Here is a 25,237-nt window from a genome sequence, read left to right on the forward strand (position 1 = left end):
CTGTGCAAACTCAGTTTACTCTGTTTGAGCCCCAACCGTATTTTATGTTTCCATCACTGAGTCACACAAGCAATCTAAATGGATACATCATCTCATAGCATTTTGTGTATTATTTTGGTACAAGTTTCTGCATTTGTACTTGAAAGAGGTATATTGCATGTGTGCTCAGAGTCATGACTGCCCTTAAGTCCTTAACAATGAATAACCTCAAGCAAATGATGTTTCCTTATTTCGACCAGATTCCTAGAGATAGGGTGGCTGGGTCCAAGGGTAATGTGTATATTGTTTGTCGAGATATTTCCACACCTTCTCCATGGAGATGGACCATCTTGCACTCCTATTCCTACTAGCATTGAGATGCGTCTCTTTCCCCACAGCTTTGCAATGGGGCATATTATAGAACTTTAGAAATTTGGAGTTTGTTATATAAAATTTTGTCTCTTACTGCCATTTTTCCCTCCCAGTCTGAGACTATACAGGTTACCTTGTCACTGGAAAGCCGTTCAGAGGGAAAAGTTGATTTTAAGGCCTACAAGGATTACTTCACAGCTGGTGCTCACTGGAATATCATCATTTTCCTTATTCTCATAAACATCGCAGCTCAGGTAAATAAGGACATTTGTTTTGGTTTGCGCCCTCAGCTTGATATTTACATACTATTTGTACTGTATTTATTATTTATTATTATTGTTAACATGTACTTTAAGAGATTTATGTCAGAGAACTGGCTCACGAGATGGTGGGACCTGAGTGGGTGAACCTGAAATCAGTCAGGCAGGCCCTCAGGCTGGAACGTCAGGCAGGAGCCAACACCGCAGTCTTGAGGCAGAATTTCTTCCTTCTCCAGGAAGCCTCAGGGTTTGCTCTAAAGGCCTTTGACTGACTGGATGAGGCCCCACGTTGTTCGGGGTGACCTCTTCTACTTCACTTATCTTAGTGTAGATGTGAGCCTCATCTGCAAAATACCTGCAAAGCAATTTCCAGACAAGTGTCCGTTTGAATCACTGAGACTGGCCTGGCCCAGCTGACACACCAAACTGACCATCCCAGTACCTATCAAGCTTTTTTCCTTTGAAAAATCCCAACATTTATACTATTATTATTATATTTTCAGTCCACTTGGATTTGCATTGTAGTGTGTTTTCTGTGGGGAGCAAAATAAATGAAGCTTACTCATGTTATGTGTACATGACAGAGAGCTTCTAGGATACAAAGGACGTCTTAGAAGATTTTCACATGTCACATGCACTTCCCTGACCTGTGGTTGTCTGGGGCATGGGGCTTGGTGCAGATCTGAGCCAGAAGGACCATGTCTGTTTTCTGGAGCCTTCCCATCACCCATTGTCGTGAGCGGGGGTTTTGAGGGGCTCAGTGATGTCAGCGTTTGATTGATGGTTGTTCCTGCTCCAGGTGTCCTACGTCCTTCAGGATTGGTGGCTCTCATCCTGGTGAGTGATTCCTGGTCTGACCCAAAGTGCTGTAAAATCAACAGGAAGCCTCATTTCCCAGAGTCCAGGGAAGAGGCAGGGCTTGTTCAGCCTCCTCTTCTGATCCTCACATAGTTTCCCTGAAGAAAAATTAAATTCCTGCTGATGGAGTGTGACCCTCGCATGGTTTCTCCCCATGTCTGACCTTCAGCACCTTCTCACAGACAATTTTGAGAACCGAAAGTCATGATGAAATTGAATTTTTTCTTTTTTCTTTTTAGGGCCGCACTCCAAACATATGGAAGTTCCCAGGGTAGGGGTCGAATTTGAGCAACAGCTGCTGGCCTACACCACAGCCAGAGTAATGCCAGATCTGAGCCGTGTCTGTGACCTACACCACAGCTCATGGCAATGCTGGATCCTTAATCCACTGAGCGAGGCCAGGGATCAAACCCACAACCTCATGGTTCCTAGTCGGATTTGTTTCTGCCGCGCCATGACAGGAACTCTGAAAGTGAATCTTTATAAGGTAGATGGACACAGAGTCCTGTGAGCTGGGGATCTTTTTTTTTTGAACAATGATCAGACATTTTATTTGACCTAAGATAGTAAGAAACTTCAGTACACAACTGGGCTCAGCTCTGACTAATAGGAAGGATGGCTGGGGATTTACAGCAAGTGGGTGGGGTGAGAAAGTTCATGGATGGAAAATTACAAAATGGAGCTTGATTAGTTACCACCGGTGGAGGGAGTCTCAATAAAGTGGCTTAGTAGAATTCTTGCTAAAACTGGGTTCATCAGGCCAAGGTTAAGGCCTAGCAGAGAGGAGGGCTCAGAGAGGTGTGGCTGAAGTTTAGTCAAAGAGTGAGTCCCCAGAATATATGTCTGAATCACTTTTCTGTACACCAGAAACCAACACAACACTGTAACTCAACTATGCTTCGAGCTGGGGATCTTTTTCCAACATGAAACACATCTCCTATATCGAGCTTAATTTTTAAAATTATTTTTCTAAATTCTATCTATAGTGTAATATTTTTCTTCCCTGTTTCATAGGGCAAATGAACTGAGTACCCTGTATGCCATGGCATATGGAAAAGGAAGTGTAATCTTGTTACCTGATCCTGGCTGGTACTTTACACCTTATTCAGGTAAAGCCGAGTCATGTGCTCTAACATATGAGTGTCTGAGGTGCTTACAATGAGCCTGTGTGAGCAACTAGGGCTTCCAGGAGTAAGTCAAAAATGTCTCAACAGATATAGTTGAGTCACATTTACTCTGTGAATTAATTAGAATAATTATTTTTAAATCTACTAGAAGAAAGAGGGTGGATGAAGACTCTTAGATTTCTTTGTACTGGATTTTGGAAGTTAAACCAGGATTGCACATTCAGAAAATCAGCCACTGGAAATCCGTGGCAACTGACTATGCTAATAGGTTGCTTTAGTTGAGTCTTTGCTCATTATATGGATGGCAAGGGGATTAGAAACGGATCCCCACCCTGTGGTTCCAATTGTTCCAATTCTGAATAAACCCTGTATTTATTGAACTTGGACAAAGTTTTCTGGCAGCAAAGGCTCCCCCCCCCCAATGAAAGCATCATTCTCTCGCAGGTATGCAGAGCTCCCCTTCACCACACAGCTCATTTCCTCGGCTTCACTAATTACTGAAGAGAGAAGCTGAGCAGGAGAAACCAAGTGTCTGGGAACTGGGGTCCTTCTCTGTCTAACCTCGACATCACTATGTTATCACATCCCCAGCTGTGTGATTAATGTAACATCTGGCTTGCTAGACTAATATTAACACAGCTCTCTTCTTAGAACATATGTCACTTTGGAGTTCCTTTTGTGGCTCAGAAGTTAACGAGCCAGACTAGGATCCATGAGGTTGAGGGTTCAATCCTTGGCCTCACTTAGCAGGTTAAAGAGTTGTGGTGTAATTAGCAGACGTGGCTCAGATCTGGTGTTGCTGTGGCTGTGCCGTAGGCCAGTGGCTATATCTCCGATTTGATCTCTAGCCCGGGAACTTCCATATGCCAGAGGTACAGCCTTAAAAAGCAGGGGAAAAAAAAAAGGATATATGTAGTATTCCATACTATTTAAAGGAAATCCTTGTGTAAAAGATTAAATATTCCCACAGGAAATGCTCTTACAAGCTTTCTGTGAAAGTAAAGTGAGTTATCTTTGTAAGGACCCACTCGATGAAATTTGGTATTTAGGAGTTCCCACTGCAGTGCAGCGGAAACGAATCCACCTAGGATCCATGAGGATGTGGGTTTGATCCCTGGCCTCGCTCAGTGGGTTGAGGATCGGGGGTGCTATGAGCTGTGGTGTAGGTCTCTGATGCAGCTCAGATCCAGAGTTGCTGTGGCTGTGGTGTAGTGTTGCCCTAAAAAGCAAAAAAAAAAAAAAAAAGAAAGAAAGAAATTTGGTATTATTTGGTATTTACTTCCTTGATCACTTGCTAAGAAACCTAAATCCATTAGTTGTTTGCCTTCTGAATTGGTGGACTAGGGGAGCTTCAAGGAAAAAGAAAGGATTCTGTTACGTGTTTATATAGGATGGTGGGCTAAGGCAGATAGATGCCTGTTGATAGAATCAGGAATTTGAGCAGCTTTCAGAAATGAAATAACAGATACATTAGCAGAAGAGGAAACAAAGTACCTGATTGAATGTTACAGAAGGTTTCTCCAGTCTCTTTAGTGTGGTGGCTTCAAGAACTGTTCAGAGATCTATTTTAATTTCTACATGACTAGTAGGTACCCATTTATGTCATTAATAAACTGTACATTTAAGTGAATATGTTCATTTCCAAATGCTTCACGTTGCTGTAAAACACTTAGTGACAGTTTAGTTGCTCATTAGATTAATTATCTTGTGTTAAAATAAAATTTGTATTTTCTTGCAGTTGAATTATTTAAGGAACTTTCCACTTACAAGTTAATATGTTGTTTTCATACTCTTTAAAGCTTTTTGGGCGTGGAAATAGCTACTTTATGTGGAAGTAAATTTCCATATGAGTTTACCATGTACATGGAAATCCTTTCTCCTGTTCCCATGCTAGTACAAAGCATTCCTCAATTTTGGATTCTGAAACCTGTTGTAAGTAGTAACACTTGAAATATGTAGAAAGGACGATCAACCACTTTTTATAATTTTCTTTCTTCTGAGGTGTTTTTTTTTTTTTTTTTTTTTTGTCTTTGTACGGTCGCATCCACAGCATAAGGAAGTTTCCAGGCTAGGAGTGGAATTGGAGCTGCAGCTGCTGGTCTGTGCCACAGCCACAGCAACGCTGGATCCCCAGCCCACTGAGCAAGACCAAGGATCAAACCTGCATCCTCATGGATACTAGTCTGGTTCGTTACCACTGAGCTACGATGGGAACTGCCTGTGTCATTTCTATTTAATGAGAGGACTGTAGTGATTTTTATATTGTTTATAAATGTATCTTGCGAATGTGTTACATTATCATTGAACCCATTTTATCTAAATTTATTCTACATTCTACATATGAATTTATATATACATTATATTTTAAAAATTAAATACATCATATCTTTGTAAGCTGCCTTCCACGCTTTAGCATCATTGAAGAAAAGGCAGAGACTTTGTGCTGAGCGATGTTTCTTTGTTCCAGTTCTCACTGCAGGTACCGTGCTATTTGGCATCTCGAGGTCCCTGTTGATGTTCTATGTCCTTGTTAATTCTTCACAAACTCTGCACAAGCAAATGTTGGAGTCCGTTTTGAGAGCTCCGGTATTGTTCTTCGATAGAAATCCAACAGGTGAGTCAGACCAAGTTTCTCAGTAAATATGTCTTGTTAACGCATTTAGTGCTTGGTTACGTTTGATATTTGAAAATGGAGAAGATGCTTGGAAGGCAGTCACAAAAAATTTTACAGATATTTTTTCCTACCAAACGACATCTGAATATAGAATCATATAAGATTTTTTTTTTGAGTTCACTTTTTTTTATCTTATTTTATTTTATTTCATTTTATTTTATTTTCCCACTGTACAGCAAGGGGATCAAGTTATCCTTACATGTATACATTACATTTTTTTTCCCCACCCTTTGTTCTGTTGCAACATGAGTATCTAGACATAGTTCTCTATGCTACTCAGCAGGATCTCCTTGTAAATCTATTCTAAGTTGTGTCTGATAAGCCCAAGCTCCCGATCCCTCCCACTCCCTCCCCCTCCCATCAGGCAGCCACAAGTCTCTTCTCCAAGTCCCTGATTTTCTTTTCTGAGGAGATGTTCATTTGTGCTGGATATTAGATTCCAGTTATAAGTGATATCATATGGTATTTGTCTTTGTCTTTCTGGCTCATTTCACTCAGTATGAGATTCTCTAGTTCCATCCATGTTGCTGCAAATGGCATTATGTCATCCTTTGTTATGGCTGAGTAGTATTCCATTGTGTATATATACCACATCTTCCGAATCCAATCATCTGTTGATGGACATTTGGGTTGTTTCCATGTGCTGGCTATTGTGAATAGTGCTGCAATGAACATGCGGGTGCATGTGTCTCTTTTAAGTAGAGTTTTGTCCGGATAGATGCCCAAGAGTGGGATTGCGGGGTCATATGGAAGTTCTATGGATAGATTTCTAAGGTATCTCCATACTGTTCTCCATAGTGGCCATATAAGATTTTATGCCAGTTTACGTGTGTGCAGAAATATAAATGAACACTCACTTTGTAGGATGGATTAGGAATCCATTTGTTGTGTGGCATATGAAACACCCTACGGTCACGTGTCAGTGTTGTTAACTAGTTGCTAAAAGTTTGGCTGTGTTACAAAGTGTTAAGCTAGGTTGTCTTCTAGGAAGAACTTTCTTACAGTGAATCTCTGTAAGAGACAGGCTGTGGGTGTCTTTTTTCATCGTCCATCCAATTCTGGAAACACAGAGCTCTGGCACGTGCTGCGACCTAAAATGGTAATGAAAGATTCCTAAAACCCAAGTTTGGTGAAATGTAAACATCCTCTTCAATACAATTAATTCTCTAGTTTTACAGTGGACTTTTAGTGCCATGTAAGAGGTTTGTGTGGTCTGTAGCAGGAGGATCTTCAGGAGTAAGATTCTCAATATGAGTGTCCCTGGAGGTTTCCCAGTGGTTGCTTCCTCTGCCCTGAGGCCTTTGACCTGTCCTGCTTTGAAGGTAGCTCCTGACCTGGGTTCGTTCACGAATAGTTCATCAGCATGCATGCCCACTCTGTTTTGTTGGTTGGATTTGTGGTGAGTCCCAGGGCAGCTTTGTTGTTGCAGGTGATGATTGACGGGAACTGTAGAGGCAGGGAGGTGGGCTGGAGGGAGGAGAGGAGTAGCCTTGGCCTGACCATCAACTAGGCATGTGACCAAGACCAAAACAGGTGAGTATTTCTGGGCAGGCAAATCTCAAAGCAGGGTGTCATCATGGTTGTACATATGGGCTCTGGAGCCAAGTGCCTGGGTTCAGTCCTGGTGCTAGTTACTCATAGTGGTAGATGGCTCTAGTTATACTGATGCTTATGTGCTACTTATTTAAGTTCTCTGTTTCTCAGTTTTCTCCTTACAAGATGGGGATGCTATTCTCATGTACCTTATCTATATCTTGATACTGTGGGCATTAAGCAGGTCAGTACGCTCACAGCACTTAGTGCTCCGTCAGTGGCTAATGAACCTTAGTGACAACAGTGACTTGGTGCCTGGGAACTTCCTCTTCTGTGAATTGGGAATAGCTTCTGCCCTTCCTGTTTCACAAGACTCTGGTAAATATGAAATAAGACTGTTCAGGGAAATATCTTGTGTAGATTTACTCAGCACATGCTGTCAGTCCAGGCACCGTGCAGAGCACTTCTTGGTAAACTGCAGAGGCCCCTCATGCATCTTATTTATTATGACGCCAGTATGAGAAAGTGATTGGAGGAGTTCCTGCTAATATGGCTCCACTTTGTCAGCTAAAGTGAAAACTACAGTCATAAAGTTGGGAGGATTAAGTGGGACTGGATTTCTATTATTATAGCCTCTGAGTGCTCATGACCACAGTTAACCAGGATCTTCATGTTCAAGACTTGTAGGCTCTTCCAGATGCTAATTCATTTGTTATTCATGGAAATCAGACCAAGTTTAAAGCTTCAAGGTCACTCATCTAGAGCAGTCAGGACCCTAGTGTTTATCTTGCCTCCCCCTCCCATATCTCTTAGCAGGACTTCATTCCTTCAAGAAAGTAGAAGCCCAAATAAGTACTGCAAAGATAGACCTTCTTTGTCCAAAATGTTTAGGGACCATGAATTATTTACTCTTTTAATGGTAGATTAAATTGAACTCTTTCCTATAGTTATTTGCAAAAGGGGAATTCATAGTAGATTATTTATGATGGACTTTGTTTCTGGCATGTGATGGCATGAAGAAAAAAACCACACATGCCAGTTCTTTGGAAGCTGTGTTTTGTGGAACCAAACTATCCAAGCTTCCAGATACTGTTGTCTGTGAGTCAAGGAAATAAAACTGTCAAACACCTAATACATGTCTCTGGGATGTAGTTCTGCATAGAAGATGAATCTTGCAACTTAAGTGGCTTAAATAGTTGATACCTGATAGTTTTACCTTATAAACTGTAGCCCTTAAGAAGTAGAGAGGAGGAATTAATCCATTTAAAACATCATTAGACCTTTAAAAACTGTTACTGGACAGGGAGCTGAGAAGATAGGTGAAGATGTTGTGATGTCCCAGTTGTGCTGGAACACAGCCTTGGGAGAGCAGTGCCCGTCACTCCCCTTCTCTTGGCCTCAGGTCAGAAGAGGGGCCTTTTCACTCATCAAGCATTTTTTGGTCATCTTCTGGTTGTCAGTTGTGGTCCCAAGCACTGGGACAAAAAGTCCCTGTCTTTCAAGGCTTTTGCCAACTTAAATGATTGCCGACAATGGATTATTTTTTTTGTCTTTTTGCTATTTCTTGGGCCGCTCCTGCGGCATATGGAGGTTCCCAGGCTAGGGGTCTAATCAGAGCTGTAGCCACTGGCCTACGCCAGAGCCATAGCAACGCAGGATCCGAGCCATGTCTGCAACCCTCACCACAGCTCACGGCAACACTGGATCGTTAACCCACTGAGCAAGGGCAGGGACCGAACCCGCAACCTCATGGTTCCTAGTTGGATTCATTAACCACTGCGCCACCACGGGAACTCTGGATTATTTTTAAAAATTGTCAATGTTCTATGACTGCATATGGAAAAGATACAGATTCAGAATTTAATACAGCTCTAGATTGGAGAGCTCAATGCATTTATAAACAAAACACAGATACGTACATCGGCCCTATGGTGTATTTCTTTTTCATAATCAATTATAATGATTGTCCTTGATTTCAGAAAATTTCCAGAACCTGTTTTCCTGGAACTTTAAAATAGATTGTTTTCGAAATACAACCATACCAGTGGGAGTGGGAGTGGAATTTCAGAAATAAGGTGACTTTTTACTTAAAATCATCATCTCTGAGCTTACAGCAAACTCAACCTGGTTTCTGACTAGACTCTTGATGAAGCTGAAATGCTCTCCTGCCCCATCAGGACTGTCTGGGTGCAGAGCTCCTCTCTGAAATCTGTGTTCAGGGAGAAAAGAGGGAAGCAGCACTTCCAGCGTTGTCCTTTGTAAATAGCCACACACACTTCTCTTTGGGCTTTTGAGAGTTGGGTACAGATGCTTTGGCAGAGGTCAAACATTATTAGCAATGCCATTTTCTCCATAAGTAATGTTATCATGAAATCACCTATGGTGTCTGTGTTGAGTGTTCTCTTCATTCTTGGAAACCAATTTCTAATCTGTTAGAAATTTCCCCTCATTTAGGTAGAAACTCTTTAATGTCTAGAAGTAGATGGTAAGCGTTGAAATATATTTTGAGTGGGAATTTACTAAAATCCTGTTTTTAAATGGAAAGCTATCATAAAATCAAGTTCTCTGTTCTGGAAATATTTTCTTTTCTCTATTTTGCATTTGCAGTTTAATAGATTGTGTCACATGGGAGACATTTCAACCTCTTGAACACCTGGAAGGTCTCTTTGAGGCTTTTTATGTGGTTAAGAATCTTTGTCCAGACGTTCTTCCAAATGCAGTCGTGCTCCTCATGGTGGGCAAGTCCTGCCTCCGGGTCTGCTGCTGGGGGACGCAGTGCTGCAGGGCAGCGTGTTGTTCACACAGCAGCAGAAACCAGAGCATCGGCCCTGGTTGATTCGCAGCCTAAGCCCTGATTTGGGAATGGTTAGGTCAATAATTAGGTAGTGATTTCTCTCAGATCTTCAAGTGATTGTTTCAAGAAGTGTTCTTTCGGCTCAGTGACTGATCTTATTCTTTATTCTTTTGGGTTTTTTTTTTTGTTTTTTTTTTTTTTTGTTTTTTTTTTTTGTCTTTTTGCTATTTCTTGGGCCGCTTCTGCGGCATATGGAGGTTCCCAGGCTAGGGGTCGAATCGGAGCTGTAGCCACTGGCCTACGCCAGAGCCACAGCAACGCGGGATCCGAGCCGCATCTGCAACCTACACCACAGCTCACGGCAACGCCGGATCGTTAACCCACTGAGCAAGGGCAGGGACTGAACCCGCAACCTCATGGTTCCTAGTCAGATTCGTTAACCACTGCGCCACGACGGGAACTCCTTATTCTTTATTCTGATTGAGGAATACAATTAAAAAATAGAGATTTTTTTGCTGGTGTGATGAGAAAAACATTGTACCCACTTCTTTCTGATCCATACAAAAATACTTGCACAGATACCACAGTGGATCTGGACTTGGCCTTAAATATATCTTCCTACATTAAATACTTACATATATCTAGATCAGCAGTGGTGCTTTGAAATATATTCAGAATCATGCTTTAATTTTTTCATCACCTTTAAATATTTAGAGAGAAATTAAGAAGGAAGTGCTTGCTTTCTTGTATGGAGTCATTATTTTTAGAAGTTTTTCCTTTTTTCTCCTGTTGGTATCAGACTGCCTGAGCTCAAAAATTTATTTCTTTTGGGAGAACTATAAATTTATTGTTCTTCCTTTTTGGATAATAAAGCAACCATAACATCTTAAAATTATATCACATGTCAATATAAATCTTTTGGATATTCTTTTTACTTAGCATAAAAATGAAGAGGGAGTCAAATATGGCTTAATGAGTTTCACTAATGGCCAATACTGTAGACAGAAGTATTTCTTATTGGTGCCAGGTTTTCACTGTTAGTCTTGACCTAGTCCTGTAAACGAAAGGAAAGTAAACATCTACTTTAAGATGACGAGTAATCGGTGTTACTAGAAAACTATGCTTTGACTTCAAGACAAAATAAATAGTTGTTGATAGAAATAGCCAGAGTAATAAAAGGCGGCACCTGTGTAATCTTGGAGTCAGTGGTTTATCCTACAGTCAGAGAAGCTGCTGTTTATTAACAAATGCTCAATCTTTGGACCAGGTGAGTAAATTTCACTGCTACATTAGGGAATTTTAAAACTCACTTGAAGAAGCTTTAATTCCCGTTGGTGCCAGATTTTCTATCCACTCCCATCTCTTTTGACAAAGAAGACAGTAGGAGTTTCAGGCTTAATCGACTCGGCCTTCCAGTGTATGTCTCTTGGTTCTTGTTATATTCAAGTAGTCAGATGAGAATAAAGTTTGAGTGTTAGGTAACACAATGAGTCCATTATACATTTTGGATAAACACTGAGTATTTTTACTCTTAGAAGAGATCATAGACAAAACAGTCTGACATAAACTGTCCAAATGTTTTCTCAGGTCAGTCTCCCAAGGCAATGAAATAAAAGCAAAAATAAACAAATTGGACCTATTCAAACTTAAAAGCTTTTGCACAGCAAAGGAGATCATAAACACAAAAAGACAACCTATGGAATGAGAGAAAATAGTTGCAAACGATGCAACCAACAAGGGCTTAATCTCCAAAACACACAAAGAACACATACAACTCAACAATGAAAAAAACCTAAGAACCAGTTGCAAACTAGACAGAAGATCTAAATAGACATTTCCAGAGAAGACATGTGCATGGCCAGCAGCATGGGAAAGGATGCTCAACGTCACTCATTATTAGAGAAAGGCAACTCAAAAGTACAGTGAGGTACCACCTCACACTGGTCAGAATGGCCCTCATTAATAAGTCTACAAATAACAAATGCTGAAGAGAGTGTGGAGAAAAGGGAACCCTCCTACACTGTTGGTGGGAATGTAAATTGGTACCACTACTATGGAAAACAGGAGAGATGTTCCTCAGAAACTAAATGTTGAACCACCATATGATCCAGCAGTCCCACTCCTGGGCACATATCTGGAAAAACTATAATTCAAAAACATGCATGTGTTCCCCATGTTCATAGAAGCACTAGTCATAGTAGCCAATATGTGGAAGGAACATAAATGTCCACCAACAAATGAATGGATTAAGAAGATGTGGTTCGTGTATAGTGTGGAATACTACTCAGCCATAAAAAGGACAAAATAATGCAATTCACAGCAATATGGATGAAACTAGAGATTTTCATACTAAGTGAAGGAGGTCCGAAAGAGAAAGACAAACACCATATGATATCACTTCTATGTGGAATCTAACATATGGCACAAATGAACATATCTATAAAGTAGAAATAGACTCACAGACATAGAGAACAGAGTTGTGGTTTCCAAGGGGGAGGTGGGAGGGAGTGGGATGGAATAGAAGTTTGAGGTTAGTAAACGCAAACTATCAAACACTTAGAATGGATAGAGAGTAAGGTCCTACTGCGTAGCACAGGGAGCTCTGACCAATCTCCTGGGATAGACCATGAGGGAAACATATATGTGTATGTGTGTATATGTATATGTGGAAAACGTATAAATGTACATGACTGTCACTTTGCACTACAGCAGAAATTGGTACAGTATTGTAACTAAAGTTTACTTTGATAAAAAAATAATAGTCGGGGGGAGTTCCCTCTTGGTGAAGCAGGTTGAGGGCCTGGCATTGTCACTGCAGTGGCTTGGGTTACTGTTGTAGAGCATGTTCTATCCCTGGCCCAGGAGTTTCCACAGGCTGCAGTCACAGCCAAAAAAATAGTAATTGTGTAGGGGTTTGTAGTAACCGTAAGTAACCACAAAGGATGTTGACATGTTCAAAAACAGTCAAACCATCGATATCCAAAATATTATATCTGGGTTCTCATGAAAAGTTGTATTTATGCTCCATATCTTTTGTTGAACGTGATCTTACTGTATAGCACAGGGAACTATATTCAGTATTCCGTAATAAACCATAATGGAAATGAAATAAAATTAAAAGTCGACAAAGGTCTCTTGTCTGCATGAAAAATGTTCTGTTAAAATGACTAAAATAAATTTTGTTATTTCAAAGGTACTTAGTAACTTAAAATTTTAACCTTACAAAAATCTATCATTTCCCCAACTAATTTTAGTAAGCATCAGTTGTTGTCCCTGTGGTGGTTGTTCTAGTCCAGGCTTTGGGTTCTAGGGGCAGAATATACCCAAGTTGGTTCAGAGGAGGAGGACTTGAATGAAAGGAAGTGGGCATCTCGTGGAGCTGGAGCAGTGCTGACTTTCCTGGGAACTGCAGCTGGGAACTGGGTCCTTGTGGGAGCTGGGACCATTGTCACAGGGCTCCTGCATGTTCCCAAGCCCCCTTGCTTGTCACCTTTGCTGATCACCTCTGCTCCACTTTCCTGATTCTCTCCTGGCCTCATAGTTCTTGGCAGGGAAATCAGAATGATTGGTAGTTAGTCAGTGGCTTAGCTCCCCCTGGGCCCTTCTGGTCAGTTAGCTGTGCCAGGGCTGTGGGGGTTCCTGAGAGGGCAGCACAGTTATTCCAAGCCTGTCCAGTAAAGATAAAGGAGCTCACATGAGTGGCAGATTCCTGGAGCTACCTTTGCCAGCAAGAGTCTCAAGGAGGAGCAAGGGCTAAGGCTGAGATCTGGAGAGATGGGGCCGGGATCGAGGACCTTGTTGGTGGGAAGAAGAGAGAGGAGCGGGCCCCCATCAGAATAAGGACCTGTGGCCAGGAGTGAGGGAAGAGAGGGAAGGTCGGTACCTCTCTTCTGTCTCCTCTCTCCTCACTGTTCCTAGAAACATGGTAGGTTTGATTTGCTAAAGAAAGGTGGATGCAGATGAGTTTATTTTAAATGACAGGGTGAGACCTGTTGGTAATTATGTGAGGTCAAGAGACGTCAAAAGTGAGTAAGAAGTTTTTATGCTCAGTGTTGGGCAGAGGTCTAAGGCAGAGTTTAAGAGGTTGAGTGTAGGTAGTTATGGGTCAACTTTAAAGGCTTCTGTTCACTTTAGACGGCAGCCAGCACGTCCTGGGCAGTGGAAACTCCACCCCCAGCCTCTGGTCATTCATGGTCCTGTTGTGGCTTAGTGTGAAGGGCCTTGGGAGGAAGTCTCCTGTGACAGAGGTCAGGAAGAGCACTGAGAGGTCCTGCATCTCATCTGCAGGCTGGCCTCCTGAAGTGTCAGTTACAACTGCAGTTCAGGGGCCTAGATGACATATTTCTCAAGAGTTGCTGCACCAAAATAGGTTGTGAGTGTGGGTGTATGCGCGTGCGCATGCACCTTAGCCATTGCTACCAGTATCCTGTGGTTTCTCATCCTGTTTCCTGAGGCTGTGCTTTTGGGGGGCAGCTTCAGTGTCTGATGGCTGCAACATCCTTTGTTACTGATGTGACAGGGAGCATTTGTAGTTTACACTAGGTAGTTATTAGAAATTCTCATTTTCTAATCCTAAAACCTCTAGGGTATACTGTTTTTGTGGATTCTGAGAAGGTAAATAAAATCAATGATGATAAGTGACTTTTGGTTATTAAGTAATATTTCTTTTTTTCTACCTCCATCTCTCTGGTCTGCTTGGATGCTTATGCAGGAGTCTGTGTTCCTCACACCCGGTGCACCTCTGAAAATAACCACTTACTACCCCAGTGGGAAACTCATAACTTGGAAATGGCAGGAATCTGCAATTTCCCAACATGTGAGGTCCTCTGTTGTGTCTTGAGGGGAAAATTTACAGAGAGGTTATAATATGTTTACTTTAAAAGTATGACTTAGCAAAATTTATTTTGATAACTAAAGCAAAATTAGAGTCATAATTAGGATTAACTTAAATATTTTGCAATTGTGTATTCACCGACTTAGCACTTAGAACGAGTCTTAGATGCGATGGATCAAAAAAGAGGGACCATTCTCAAATGCACCAACCCTTCCCGATGCTGCCACACGATCCCACCCCCATACTTTTAACATCCCAATCTCAACATTTCCCTCAGTGCCATTCGGTGGCGTTTTTGTTTATCTTTAGGTGTCATTGTATTTTCTCTTTCTTTACCACTGACATGGGCTTATTTCATAGGAATCTCTAATATACTGAATACATATACTTTAAAAGTACTGCTTTGATTTGTTCATGAATTGCTTGCCTTCAAGGGTCTATCTGGAGAAAGGAGTAATTTCTCATGTTCTATTCTTACAGGAAGAATTTTAAATCGTTTCTCCAAAGACACTGGGCATATGGATGCTTTGCTGCCCCAGATCTTTCAAGATTTCGTGCAGGTAAAGTAACAGTCACATCGATGTTCTCACAGGGAAAAGCCAAGTGCCTGTTTTTCAAGGCCTTTTCTCAGGGGCTGAGGGTGGGCCTTTCAGCCTGGTGCTATGTCCTTTTATCTTAGTAAAAGGCCGTGTTTGGAAGATAAGGTGCAGTTATGATTGGGAGGCTGAGTTAACATGCTGAGTTAACATAATACCTGGTGTGGCCGTGGCTGCGCCGTCACGTCAAGGTTGATGTAAAGCAGCGACATGCTTGGTGAGTAGGTCTCCCTCTGCCATCCAGGTATCTGGCGTGGATTCCCTTCACTGTGAGCACATTTCATAAGATAGAAACCTCACCTCTCATGGAAAGAGAGCCTAGATTAATTAAGTTATGCATTGTTATCATCACAAAACATATTGACTGCACTATTTTGGGGGAACTTATATTGGATAAATGCAGGTGTGGTTACTTACAAAGAAAAGATCAGTAATGATAAGGTGAAAATAATACTTGGACAAGGCCGATAGAGAGCAGGTATTGATGATACAATGTCTCTAAGCCAGTAATTGGAGTAGAGGATCAAAGTTCTCTCAGAAAATTTTTTTTATTAACCTAGTTATTCTTTTCACTCATTGATTTATCTCTCTTAAGGTGTCTTATTTTTTTTATTTTATTTTTTTTGTCTTTTTGCCTTTTCTAGGGCCGCTCCCTTGGCATATAGAGATTCCCAGGCTAGGGGTTGAATCAGAGCTGTGGCCGCCAGCCTATGCCACAGCCACAGCAATTCGGGATCGGAGCCGCATCTGCAACCTACACCACAGCTCACAGCGACGCCGGATCCTTAACCACTGAGCAAGGCCAGGGATCGAACCTACAACCTTATGGTTCCTAGTCAGATTCGTTAACCACTGCACCACCACGGGAACTCCTTAAGGTGTCTTTAAAAAAAAAAAAAAAAAAAAAAGACAGGAGTTCCTGAGGTGGCGCAGTGGTTAATGAATCCGACTGGGAACTATGAGGCTGCAGGTTCGGTCCCTGCCCTTGCTCAGTGGGTTAAGCATCCGGTGTCGCCCTGAGCTGTGATGTAGGTTGCAGACACGGCTCTGATCCCGCGTTGCTGTGGCTCTGGTGTAGGCCGCTGACTACAGCTCCGATTGGACCCCTAGCCTGGGAACCTCCATATGCCGCGGGAGTGGCTCTAGAAAAGGCAAAAAAAGAAAAAGAAAAAAAAGAAACACCCCCAGAAATAAATCCCTTCTGTCCATCCTTCTTTTTGTCTGTAAACTTGAGGTTCTAAAGAATGATGTTGGTCACCTCAGCTCTCATCTCCTCATTCAGTATCACTGCTCATGCGGGATGTTTTTCCTGTTATTTAATTCTGTCTGCTTTTCAGTGATTCAGGCTGTGGAGGTTTCTTCATTTCCAAGTGTTCTTTTTGGAAATGAAAAGCATGTATCGAAAGTTGCCTACAGAAATGCAGCCACGAACATTTGACTGCAAACCACGTATTCTGTGGGCAAAGGCTTCTACTCTTGACCAGTGAGCAGTAAGCTGATCTCAGAGGCAGAGTACTTTTATAGCAAAGAGATCTTATTTTTTGTTTTATTTTCTGCAAACTTATTTTGTAGATGTGTCCTGCTGAGTTTAGGTATCTAACTCATCCACAGAGGCAGTCTAACCCTACAAACAGTGTCACATTTTGATAGTGATTGTTAATTAATTTGAAAGGATTGTGTGAAAGTCCTGTTTCTCTGCTACTACAAGTGAGAACAAGGTTGGGTTTCCAGAGCTGGCTGCCCCGCTGTGTGCTGAGCACATGGTTAGTTAGTTCTCATCATCAGAATCTGTGACATATTATTGCATAAAGAGGGACAGGGATAGATGCAGCCTGATTTCAGTAGAAACTGTTCTCAGAGGTGCAAGGAGAGAGTCTCCCTGATTTCCAGTCCCAGTTCTCCCTGTTAGAGTTCAATTACCTTGAAGTTTTGGGACCCTCAGGTGCAAGCACACTTTATCTAATTGGAAGTGAGAATCTGGTGGTTGAGAGAGACGTGGGATGAGCAGACACGGGTGTATTCTTCACTGAGCAGGTAGTAGCTGAATCTGTGAAGATGGGTAAGGTTGGCCAGAGAGAGAGAGAGAGGGAAGTATTTTTAGGGGCCAAGATCAGAAGGTTATGGAAGCCTTTCTATTCAGAGCAAGAGCAGAGGAGATGCATACAAACAGCAGGGAAGAGAGGAGGGAATAGGTTGGGGAACAGAAGAAAGACAGGTCTATTCAAGGAGAAGCTACGTCTGTGGAGAGTTGCTGGCTGATGTGGGACCAGGAGGCCTGTGGTGACCAGAGGAGAAGGTTTCAGCTGGGAGGAGGCCAGAGGGCAAAGGGCTGAGACTGGAAGAGGCCTGGAGGGAGCAGAGGTGCAGGCAGGCTGCTCTGAAGGAGTCTGACTGAAACAGGAGTGAGGCCCATGGGCAACGCAGGCTCTGAGGAGGGGGTGCTGCTTGTTTGGTGTGTAGTTTGTGGGTCAGAGGAGGACGTGGTGGTGTTTCCCTCTCTGCCTCCTTCCCTTCACCAAACAGGGACCAGCGTTGAGGCCCTGAGGCTCAGGGGGGAGTCAGGCACGAAGCCCTCCGCTCATGGGTCTCCTCCAGCCGCTCGAGGGGTAAGGGGCATCCAGGGACTCCCCCCTTGCTGCCTTTGGATCCTGATTGTGCGAGAGGGCTGTGCAGAAAGTCCTGGAAGGCAAACTGGCTGTGGGGTTGGAGGCAGTGGGGAGCCTGGTCCAGGAGGAGGTGGGCGGAGCTTCCAGGAGGTGACCTTTGATCCCAGATGAGAGGAAAAGGCCCCTGTGGGTGGAGGGCAGCAGGTGCTGCCAGAAGCTGAGTTCCGGGTGGGAGCCAGTCTTTTCTGTCTGTCATCTGCTGAGAGTGGGGTCAGGAAGGGGCTTGAAGAGGGTTGCTTAGTTTTGTTTTAAAGGACATAGTTAGTGCCCAGTGTGTTTGAACTCATCTTTGCTAATTCTGCTCATCCTTGGTATATTTGACAAGCTTTGGAAGATACTTGATCATTTTCATTTTTAATTGCATCACTTCTAAAGTGTTAAGTGTTCTTCTCTATACTTTCCTCCATCTAATACTTTCTCATTCCCTTAAATAAAATCTCAGACAGTTTATTTACTGTTTTCTAATAGTGATGCCAAGGATGGCTAAAGAAAACCCTGCATTCTGAGCAGTGGTCCTCACTGCAGGTCAGCCCAACCCTAAGGCAAAGACATTCAGAGGCCATGTCCCAGCCGAGGGGAATCAGGAGTGTGGATGACATCACGTGCACTGACTCATCCCTCCCAGATCTGTGGCCTGTCCAGTCACATTATGGTTCGTGGCTAAACTGGAGCCGTTCGCCTTCCAGAGGAGGAAGGCAGGCAGCATGAAGAAAATCTGCTTGTGTGGTGCGCTTCCACCTGACAACCATGTGTGAGGTCAGCGCTGTGAGAGTGGTGGAGCGGGGCCCGCGGCCTCCCTTTCCAGGCTTGAGTCCTGGCTCCCCCCTTCCTGCCTCTGCCCCACAAAGCCGCACTTTCCTTCTCTGTAAAGTAGGGAAATAAGACCAATTTCATGAGGGTCGTTGGGAAGACACAGTGAAGTCCTGGTAATAAAACTCTTAGCGTAACATCTAAGTGCATGTTGAGCACTCAGTAATGGGCAGTTACATTTAAAAAAACCATATGTCTTTTTAAGTGGGAGAAATGGACTTATAATGGCATTATGTTGCATTGAAGTTATTGTTACAGGCAGTTTCCAGGGACAAAATATCACCTCATGAATTTGTATTATAGGTTTGTAATGCTTGAGGATGTTAATTGACACTTTCCCATATAGACTCACAGAATAAAAATCAATTATTTTCCAAAATACACCATTGAGCATTAAATATTTCAAATTAATGTAACTTTTCATACAATTTGCCAAAGTCCAGGATAACATTGAGTAAGGAGTTTCAGTTATCTACAGTTCTTGTCATTAAAATCATCACTTCCAAGAAATCTTCATACTACAAAAGCAAGTAAACATGAAGCTAAGATGCAGACGTTGGATTTAGGCATTTTAATTAAAAAAGAAAAAAGGCACTGCTCTGATCATGCAAAGTTGAACTCAGCTACCCTCAGCAAAATGCTATAATTTATTGAGGAAAACTAAATTGCAAAATCTTTCCTCCCCACACAGCCCTCATACAGAAAAAAGAAAAAAAAAAATCAACAGCTTGGCTTTGCCTAAAAAACCCACTTTTCATCTCCTTTCCTGGACACAAAGGGCTAATACTGAGGCTCCTTGAGCCCCCAGTGCCGCAGTGGTGGGACCAAATGGAACGTGTCATTCCCTCCTCCCCGCACGCAAAACACACCAACTGCAGCTCTAGGAAGTGAAAATGCCCAAGAAAAAGAAAATGGGAAGCAGGTGCCCCCAGTCATTCCTTCCCAGAGGGGGGAGCGCAGGAGAAGGAGCTGCTGCCTCTGGACACTGAGAACAAAGCCAGCCTGAGACTCAGCATAAGGGGCGGGTCACTGGCTTTTAGAGAAGCAAAGAGTGGAACTGCCTTTCCTTGTCTCAGCACCACTGACCGTGCATCTCATGGTGTAGAGACCTCAGGGAACGTGTGTAGGGAGCATCCCAGCCTCTTTCACTGAACAGTGACCTTGTCATGTTGAGATTCCTGTGGAGTGTTGACCCCTTTCCTCACCCCCTCCCTCAGATCCCCGTTGGGGATATTTATTTCTAGTGTGTGTATTTTATACTAGTCCTTCGTGAATATTTTCTTCCAGTCTGTGGCTTGCCTTTTTATATCCTTAATGGAGATCAAGTTTTAATTTTGGTAAAGTCTGAAATTTATTTTTTTCCTTTTGTAGTTCCTGTTTTGGTATCCTAAGGAATCTTTGCTTATCCTTAGGAGTGTGACAAAACTTTCCTGATGTTCTACCTTTTTAGAAATTGCTGCATCTTGCTTTAATTTTCGTATATGGAAGTGTGGTTAGTGCTTGAGCTTCACTTTTTTCTAGTGATTCTTGTCACATTTGTTAAAGACTTTGATGCACTGAGTTGGCACTTTGATTCAAAATCATTGAACTTTATGTGAGGAAGTCTGTGCCTGTATATTTTGTTTCATCAATCTGTTTACCTGTCTTTACCTATCTATTTTTATTCTGCAGTATTAGTTATTGTACATTTTTTAAGATTTGAAATCCAGTGGTTTAAGTCTTCTGTGTTTATTTGTGAAGATTGTTTGGATCATTCTAGATTCTTTACTTTTCTGTATAAACTTTATTTATTTTTTTATTCTAATTTTTTTTCTCTTTTTACGGCTGAACCCGCAGAATATGGAGGGTCCCAGGTTAGAGGTTGAATCGGAGCTGTAGCTGCTGACCTACACCACAGCCACAGCAACTCATGTTTTGAGCCATGTCTGCGACCTACACCATAGCTCACTGCAATTCCGGATCCTTAATCTGCTGAGTGAGGTCAGGGATCGAACCTGCCTCCTCATGGATACTAGTCAGAGTCATTTCCACTGAGCCATGATGGGAACTCCTATGTGTAAACTTTAGAAGCATTTCAACTTGTTTTTTAACTGAAGCCTGCTGGGATTTTTACACATATTTCCTTTTAGTGTAGATCAGTTTGAGGAGTCTGAGTCTTAGCAATCTTGAATCTGCAGTTATGAAAATGGCAAATCTATCCACTTACTTAGGTCTCATTTAATTTTAGAAATATTTTGTAATATTTAGTATAGCTATCTTACACTTCTTTGCTTAAATGTATTTCTGAGTATTTGATATATTTTTGTTGCATTATTGGATTGTCTTTATTATTTATTTATTTTGCTTTTATTTATAAATAAATAAAATTCATTTATTTTCAGGGCTGCACCTGTGGCCTATGGAAGTTCCTAGGTTAGGGGTCAAATCAGTTGCAGCTGCAGGGCTATGCCCCAGCCATAGCAACGCAGGATCCTTGCTGTACCTGTGACCTACACAACAGCTCATGGCAACACCAGATGCTTAACCCACAAGCCAGGCTAGGGATCTAGCCCTCATCCTCTTGGGTACTAGTGGGTTCATAACCCACTGAGCCATGACAGGAACTCCTATTGGATTGTTTTTAATTCTACTTTTTCAACTGCTTGTTGCTAGTATGTAAAAATACAGTCGATATATTTGTGGATTTAGTTTGTATTTACTGGAGTTGCTGGTGGTGTTTTTAAAAATTCTGTAGGATTTTGTATATATACAGTCATGTCAGTTGTAAATAATGATAGTTTTACTTTTTCATTTCCAATATTTATGACTTTTGAATTGTTGTAGCTAGAGCCTCTAGTACATCATGGAATAGAACTGATGAGATAAGATAATCTTTGTTTTGTTTTATTTTGCTTTTAGGGCCTCACCTGTGGCATATGGAGGGTCCCAGGCTAGGGGTCAAATCAAAGCTGTAGCTGCTGACCTACACCACAGCCACAGCAATTCAGGATCCAAGCCGCGTCTACAACCTATACCACAGCTAACAGCAACACTGGATCCTTAACCCACTGAGCAAGGCCAGGGATCAAATCTGCGTCCGCCTGGATGGTAGTCAGATTTGTTAACTGCTGAGCCGCAACAGGAACTGCAAGATAAGATATTCCTGTACTCATCAAAATCTTGCAATATTTTTACATTGCAGATGAAGTTTACTGAGATTTTCTAGGTAGCTCTCTGTCATTAGATTGAAAACGTTTCTTTTAATTCCTCAATTGACAAAAATTTTACTTTTTAAAAAAAATCAAGAATAGGTATTGAAAATGGACATATATTTTTCTATATTTCTTTAGATAATGATGTGATTATTCACCTATACTCTTTTAATGTGAATTATAGTGATTAGTGCTTGAGGTTAAACTTAGATTCCTGGAATAAACTCCATTTTGTCATAATACAGCATCTTTTTTCTTTTTCTTTTAATGTATCACTTTATGTAATTTGTTAATACTTTATGAAGAATTTTTGTATCTATTGTTTATCAAGGATAATGGCCCGTAATTTGTTTTTCTTGTTTTTTGGTTTTGTTTGGTTGTTGTTTTTTTCCTTTTTTGGCCACATCTGTGGCATATGGAGTTTCCCAGGCCAGGGATCAAATCCAAGCTGGAGTTTTGACCTGTGCCACAGCTAGAGCAATGCCAGATCTTTAACCCACTGTGCCACAGTGGGAACTCTTGTAATTTACTTTTCTGGAAATATTTTGTCAGCTGGTTTTGGTATCAGAATTATACAGGCCATGGAATTCCCGTCATGGTGCAGTGGAAACAAATCCAACTAGGAACCATGAGGTTGCCGGTCTGATCCTTGGAATCACTCAGTGGGTTAAGGATCTGGTATTGCCATGAGCTGTGGTGTAGGTCACAGATGCGTCTCAGATCTGATGTTACTGTGGCTGTGGCAAAGGCCAGGAGCTGTAGCTCCTATTGGACCCCTAGCCTGGGAATCTCCATATTCTACAAGTGCGGCCCTAAAAAGCAGAAAAAGAAAAAAAATTATGCAGGCCTCATGAAAATACATAGGAAATGTTTCCATTTTGTGATGGTCGTTTTTTTTTTTTTTTGCTATTTCTTTGGGCCGCTTCCACGGCATATGGAGGTTCCCAGGCTAGGGGTCTAATCAGAGCTGTAGCCACCGGCCTACGCCAGAGCCACAGCAACGCACCATCCGAGCCACGTCTGCAATCTACACCACAGCTCACGGCAACACCGGATCGTTAACCCACTGAGCAAGGGCAGGGACCAAACCCGCAACGTCATGGTTCCTAGTCAGATTCGTTAACCACTGCGCCCCGACGGGAACTCCCGTTTTTATGTGTCAAATTGATCAGGTTATATTTCCCAGTTATTCAAACAAAAAGGAATCAAGGCATTGCTGTACAGGTATTCTGTAGATGTGATTAAAGTCCATAATCAGTTGATTTTAAGTAAGAGTGATCATCCTAGATAGTCTGTGTGGGCACAGTTCTGTCAGCTAAAAGGCCTTGAGATCTAAGGCTTCTCGAAATCGGTGGATGAACAGCATCAGCTCCTGCCCAAGAGCCAACCCCACCCCGTCCTTTCTAACAGCCCGCCCTTTGGATTTTGGACTTGCCTAGCCAAGACTGATTGTGAAATATTCTCTTTTTTATATTGTTAGATTCAATTTATTGGTATGTTGTTTGATGTTCCTGAGATAGTTGGTTTGTAATTTGTCTTTAATGTCTTTATCTGGGTTTTATATGCTAGTAATGCTGGACTCAAATTCCCTGGATGAGTGTGGTAAGACTTTTTCACAGAATGTATTTGGTGAAGCCCTCTGGGCCTAAAATCTTTTCTGTGGGAAATTTAAGGATTACAGATTTAAATTCTTAAATCAATATGAAATTATTCAGATTATCTATGTCTCATTATGTCAATCTTTATATGTCACTTTCAAGATATTTGTCCTTTGCATGAACATTTAAACATTTATTAGCTTAGTGTCTATTATTTCCTCTTTTTAATGCCACTAGTATCTCTTGTTATCTGGTGTTAATTCAAGTTAATGGTAATTGCTCCACCTTTTTTTTTCTTTTTACATTTCACTGATACTTTCAAAGAACCATGCTTTATGTTTGTTTTTTTCTTTTGTTTTTCTTTTTTTTTGGTCTTTTTTGTATTTTCCAGGGCTACACCCACGGCATATGGAAGTTCCCAGGCTAGGGGTCTAATCGGAGCTGTTGCTGCTGGCCTATGCCAGAGCCACAGCAACACCAGATCTGAGCCATGTCTGCGACCTACACCACAGCTCACAGCAATGCCGTAACCTTAACCCACTGAGCAAGGTCAGGGATCATACCCACAACCTCATGGTTCCTAGTCGGATTTGTTAACCACTGAGCCATGGAGGGAACTCCTATGTTTGTTTTTTTCTACATAGAAGTTGGTTTTCCATTGGATCTGTGTCTACTTTTTATTTATTTCCATTCTTTTACATATTTTAATATGCTGCAATTTTTTGTTTTTCTCCTGTTTTAATGTGGATTTAAAAACCCTCGACTTTTAGCTTTTTTTGGTGTGACTTTATTTTTTGCTAGGGCATTTTGTCAGTTCACAGCAAAATTAAGTGGAAGTATAGAGATTCCCCAGTGTATCCTCTGAAGCCTTCTAAAAATATGTTAAAAGCTGTAAATTTACTTCTAAGCACAGCTTCAATTTGCAGCCCTCAAATTTTAATATTAGTAGATTTTCATTTTCTTTTAAGACAGAATACTTTCTCATTTATTGTAATTTTGAACTAGGTGATATTTTCAAGTGTTTTATTGAGCTTCTAAATACTTATTAACTTTCTAGTTACCTTTTTGTTACTGATTCCTTGTTAATTCCATGTAGGTTAGAATATGTTCTATACAATTTCTGATCTTTGAAGTTTGTTGATTCTCGTATTAGTATAGTATAATACAATTGAAAAGAATGTGTTATGTAGTTATTCATGGCAGTATTGTGTATTTCCTATTTAGTTCAAGTTTATTGATCATGTTTTCACAATCTTCTATGTCCCTATTGATTTTTATCAGTTTGTTTGGGGGTGAATTTAAATCTCCCGCTATGAACATGGAATTGCCTATTTCTCCTGAGTTCTGTCATATTTTCCATTATGTATTTTGAAGCTACGTTATTAGGATTATATAAATTTAGATTTTTACAAATATCTTCTGGATAAATTGGCCCTTTATTCATATGCAATGTTTTTATTTATTTCTAGGAATCCTTTTTAACTTCATGTTCATAGTGGTGTAGATAGATACTCCAGTTTTCTTTTCATTAGTGTTTTTAAGGAGTACCATTTTCAATGTTTCATCTCTTTTCTATGGTGTTATTTTTAAGGTGTGCTTTATAAAAGTAGCAAATAGATGGACTGCAGTTTTGAATTTTTTAATAAGCTTAAAGCCTGACAAAGGGTAGAAAGGAAGCCACTGATCAATGAGATAGGCAGAACATGTGCATTATATTTTCCCCTGATGCTTTCTGTTGTAAACCAAATGCCACCATTCACTTTTCCATAGAGGTGATTATGACTCTCAATTCTAACTGAAGAATACACATGTCCCTGAGCTAATGGGGTTGTGAAGAGATCCGAGGCAGGAAGGATGTGATTAGTGTATCCCAAGGAAGGGATAGGATGAGAAAATCTGAGTCTCAAGGTTTGTATAGATCTCATCATAGAGATATGACACACCA

General features: G+C 41.4%; 1 protein-coding gene across 15 annotated transcripts in view; it reads left to right on the forward strand.

Annotated features, from left to right (window-relative positions):
- LOC100153359 (ATP-binding cassette sub-family C member 4-like) overlaps nucleotides 1–25,237 on the forward strand; it is a 188,577-nt gene that overhangs the window by 78,796 nt on the left and 84,544 nt on the right. For all 15 annotated transcript variants that reach the window (XM_084982131.1, XM_084982126.1, XM_084982133.1 and 12 more), the window contains 5 exons: nucleotides 465–605; nucleotides 1,411–1,448; nucleotides 2,484–2,578; nucleotides 5,064–5,210; nucleotides 14,912–14,991. In XM_084982131.1, coding sequence (XP_084838257.1) covers nucleotides 465–605; nucleotides 1,411–1,448; nucleotides 2,484–2,578; nucleotides 5,064–5,210; nucleotides 14,912–14,991 — 501 coding nt within the window. The remainder of the gene's footprint in view (nucleotides 1–464; nucleotides 606–1,410; nucleotides 1,449–2,483; nucleotides 2,579–5,063; nucleotides 5,211–14,911; nucleotides 14,992–25,237) is intronic.

This window comes from Sus scrofa, chromosome 11 (genome assembly GCF_054392235.1).
Source record: "Sus scrofa isolate SSC_HxYL_T2T_F1_AM1 chromosome 11, Sscrofa_HxYL_maternal_Yorkshire_Landrace_v2.0, whole genome shotgun sequence".
NCBI lineage: Eukaryota > Metazoa > Chordata > Mammalia > Artiodactyla > Suidae > Sus > Sus scrofa.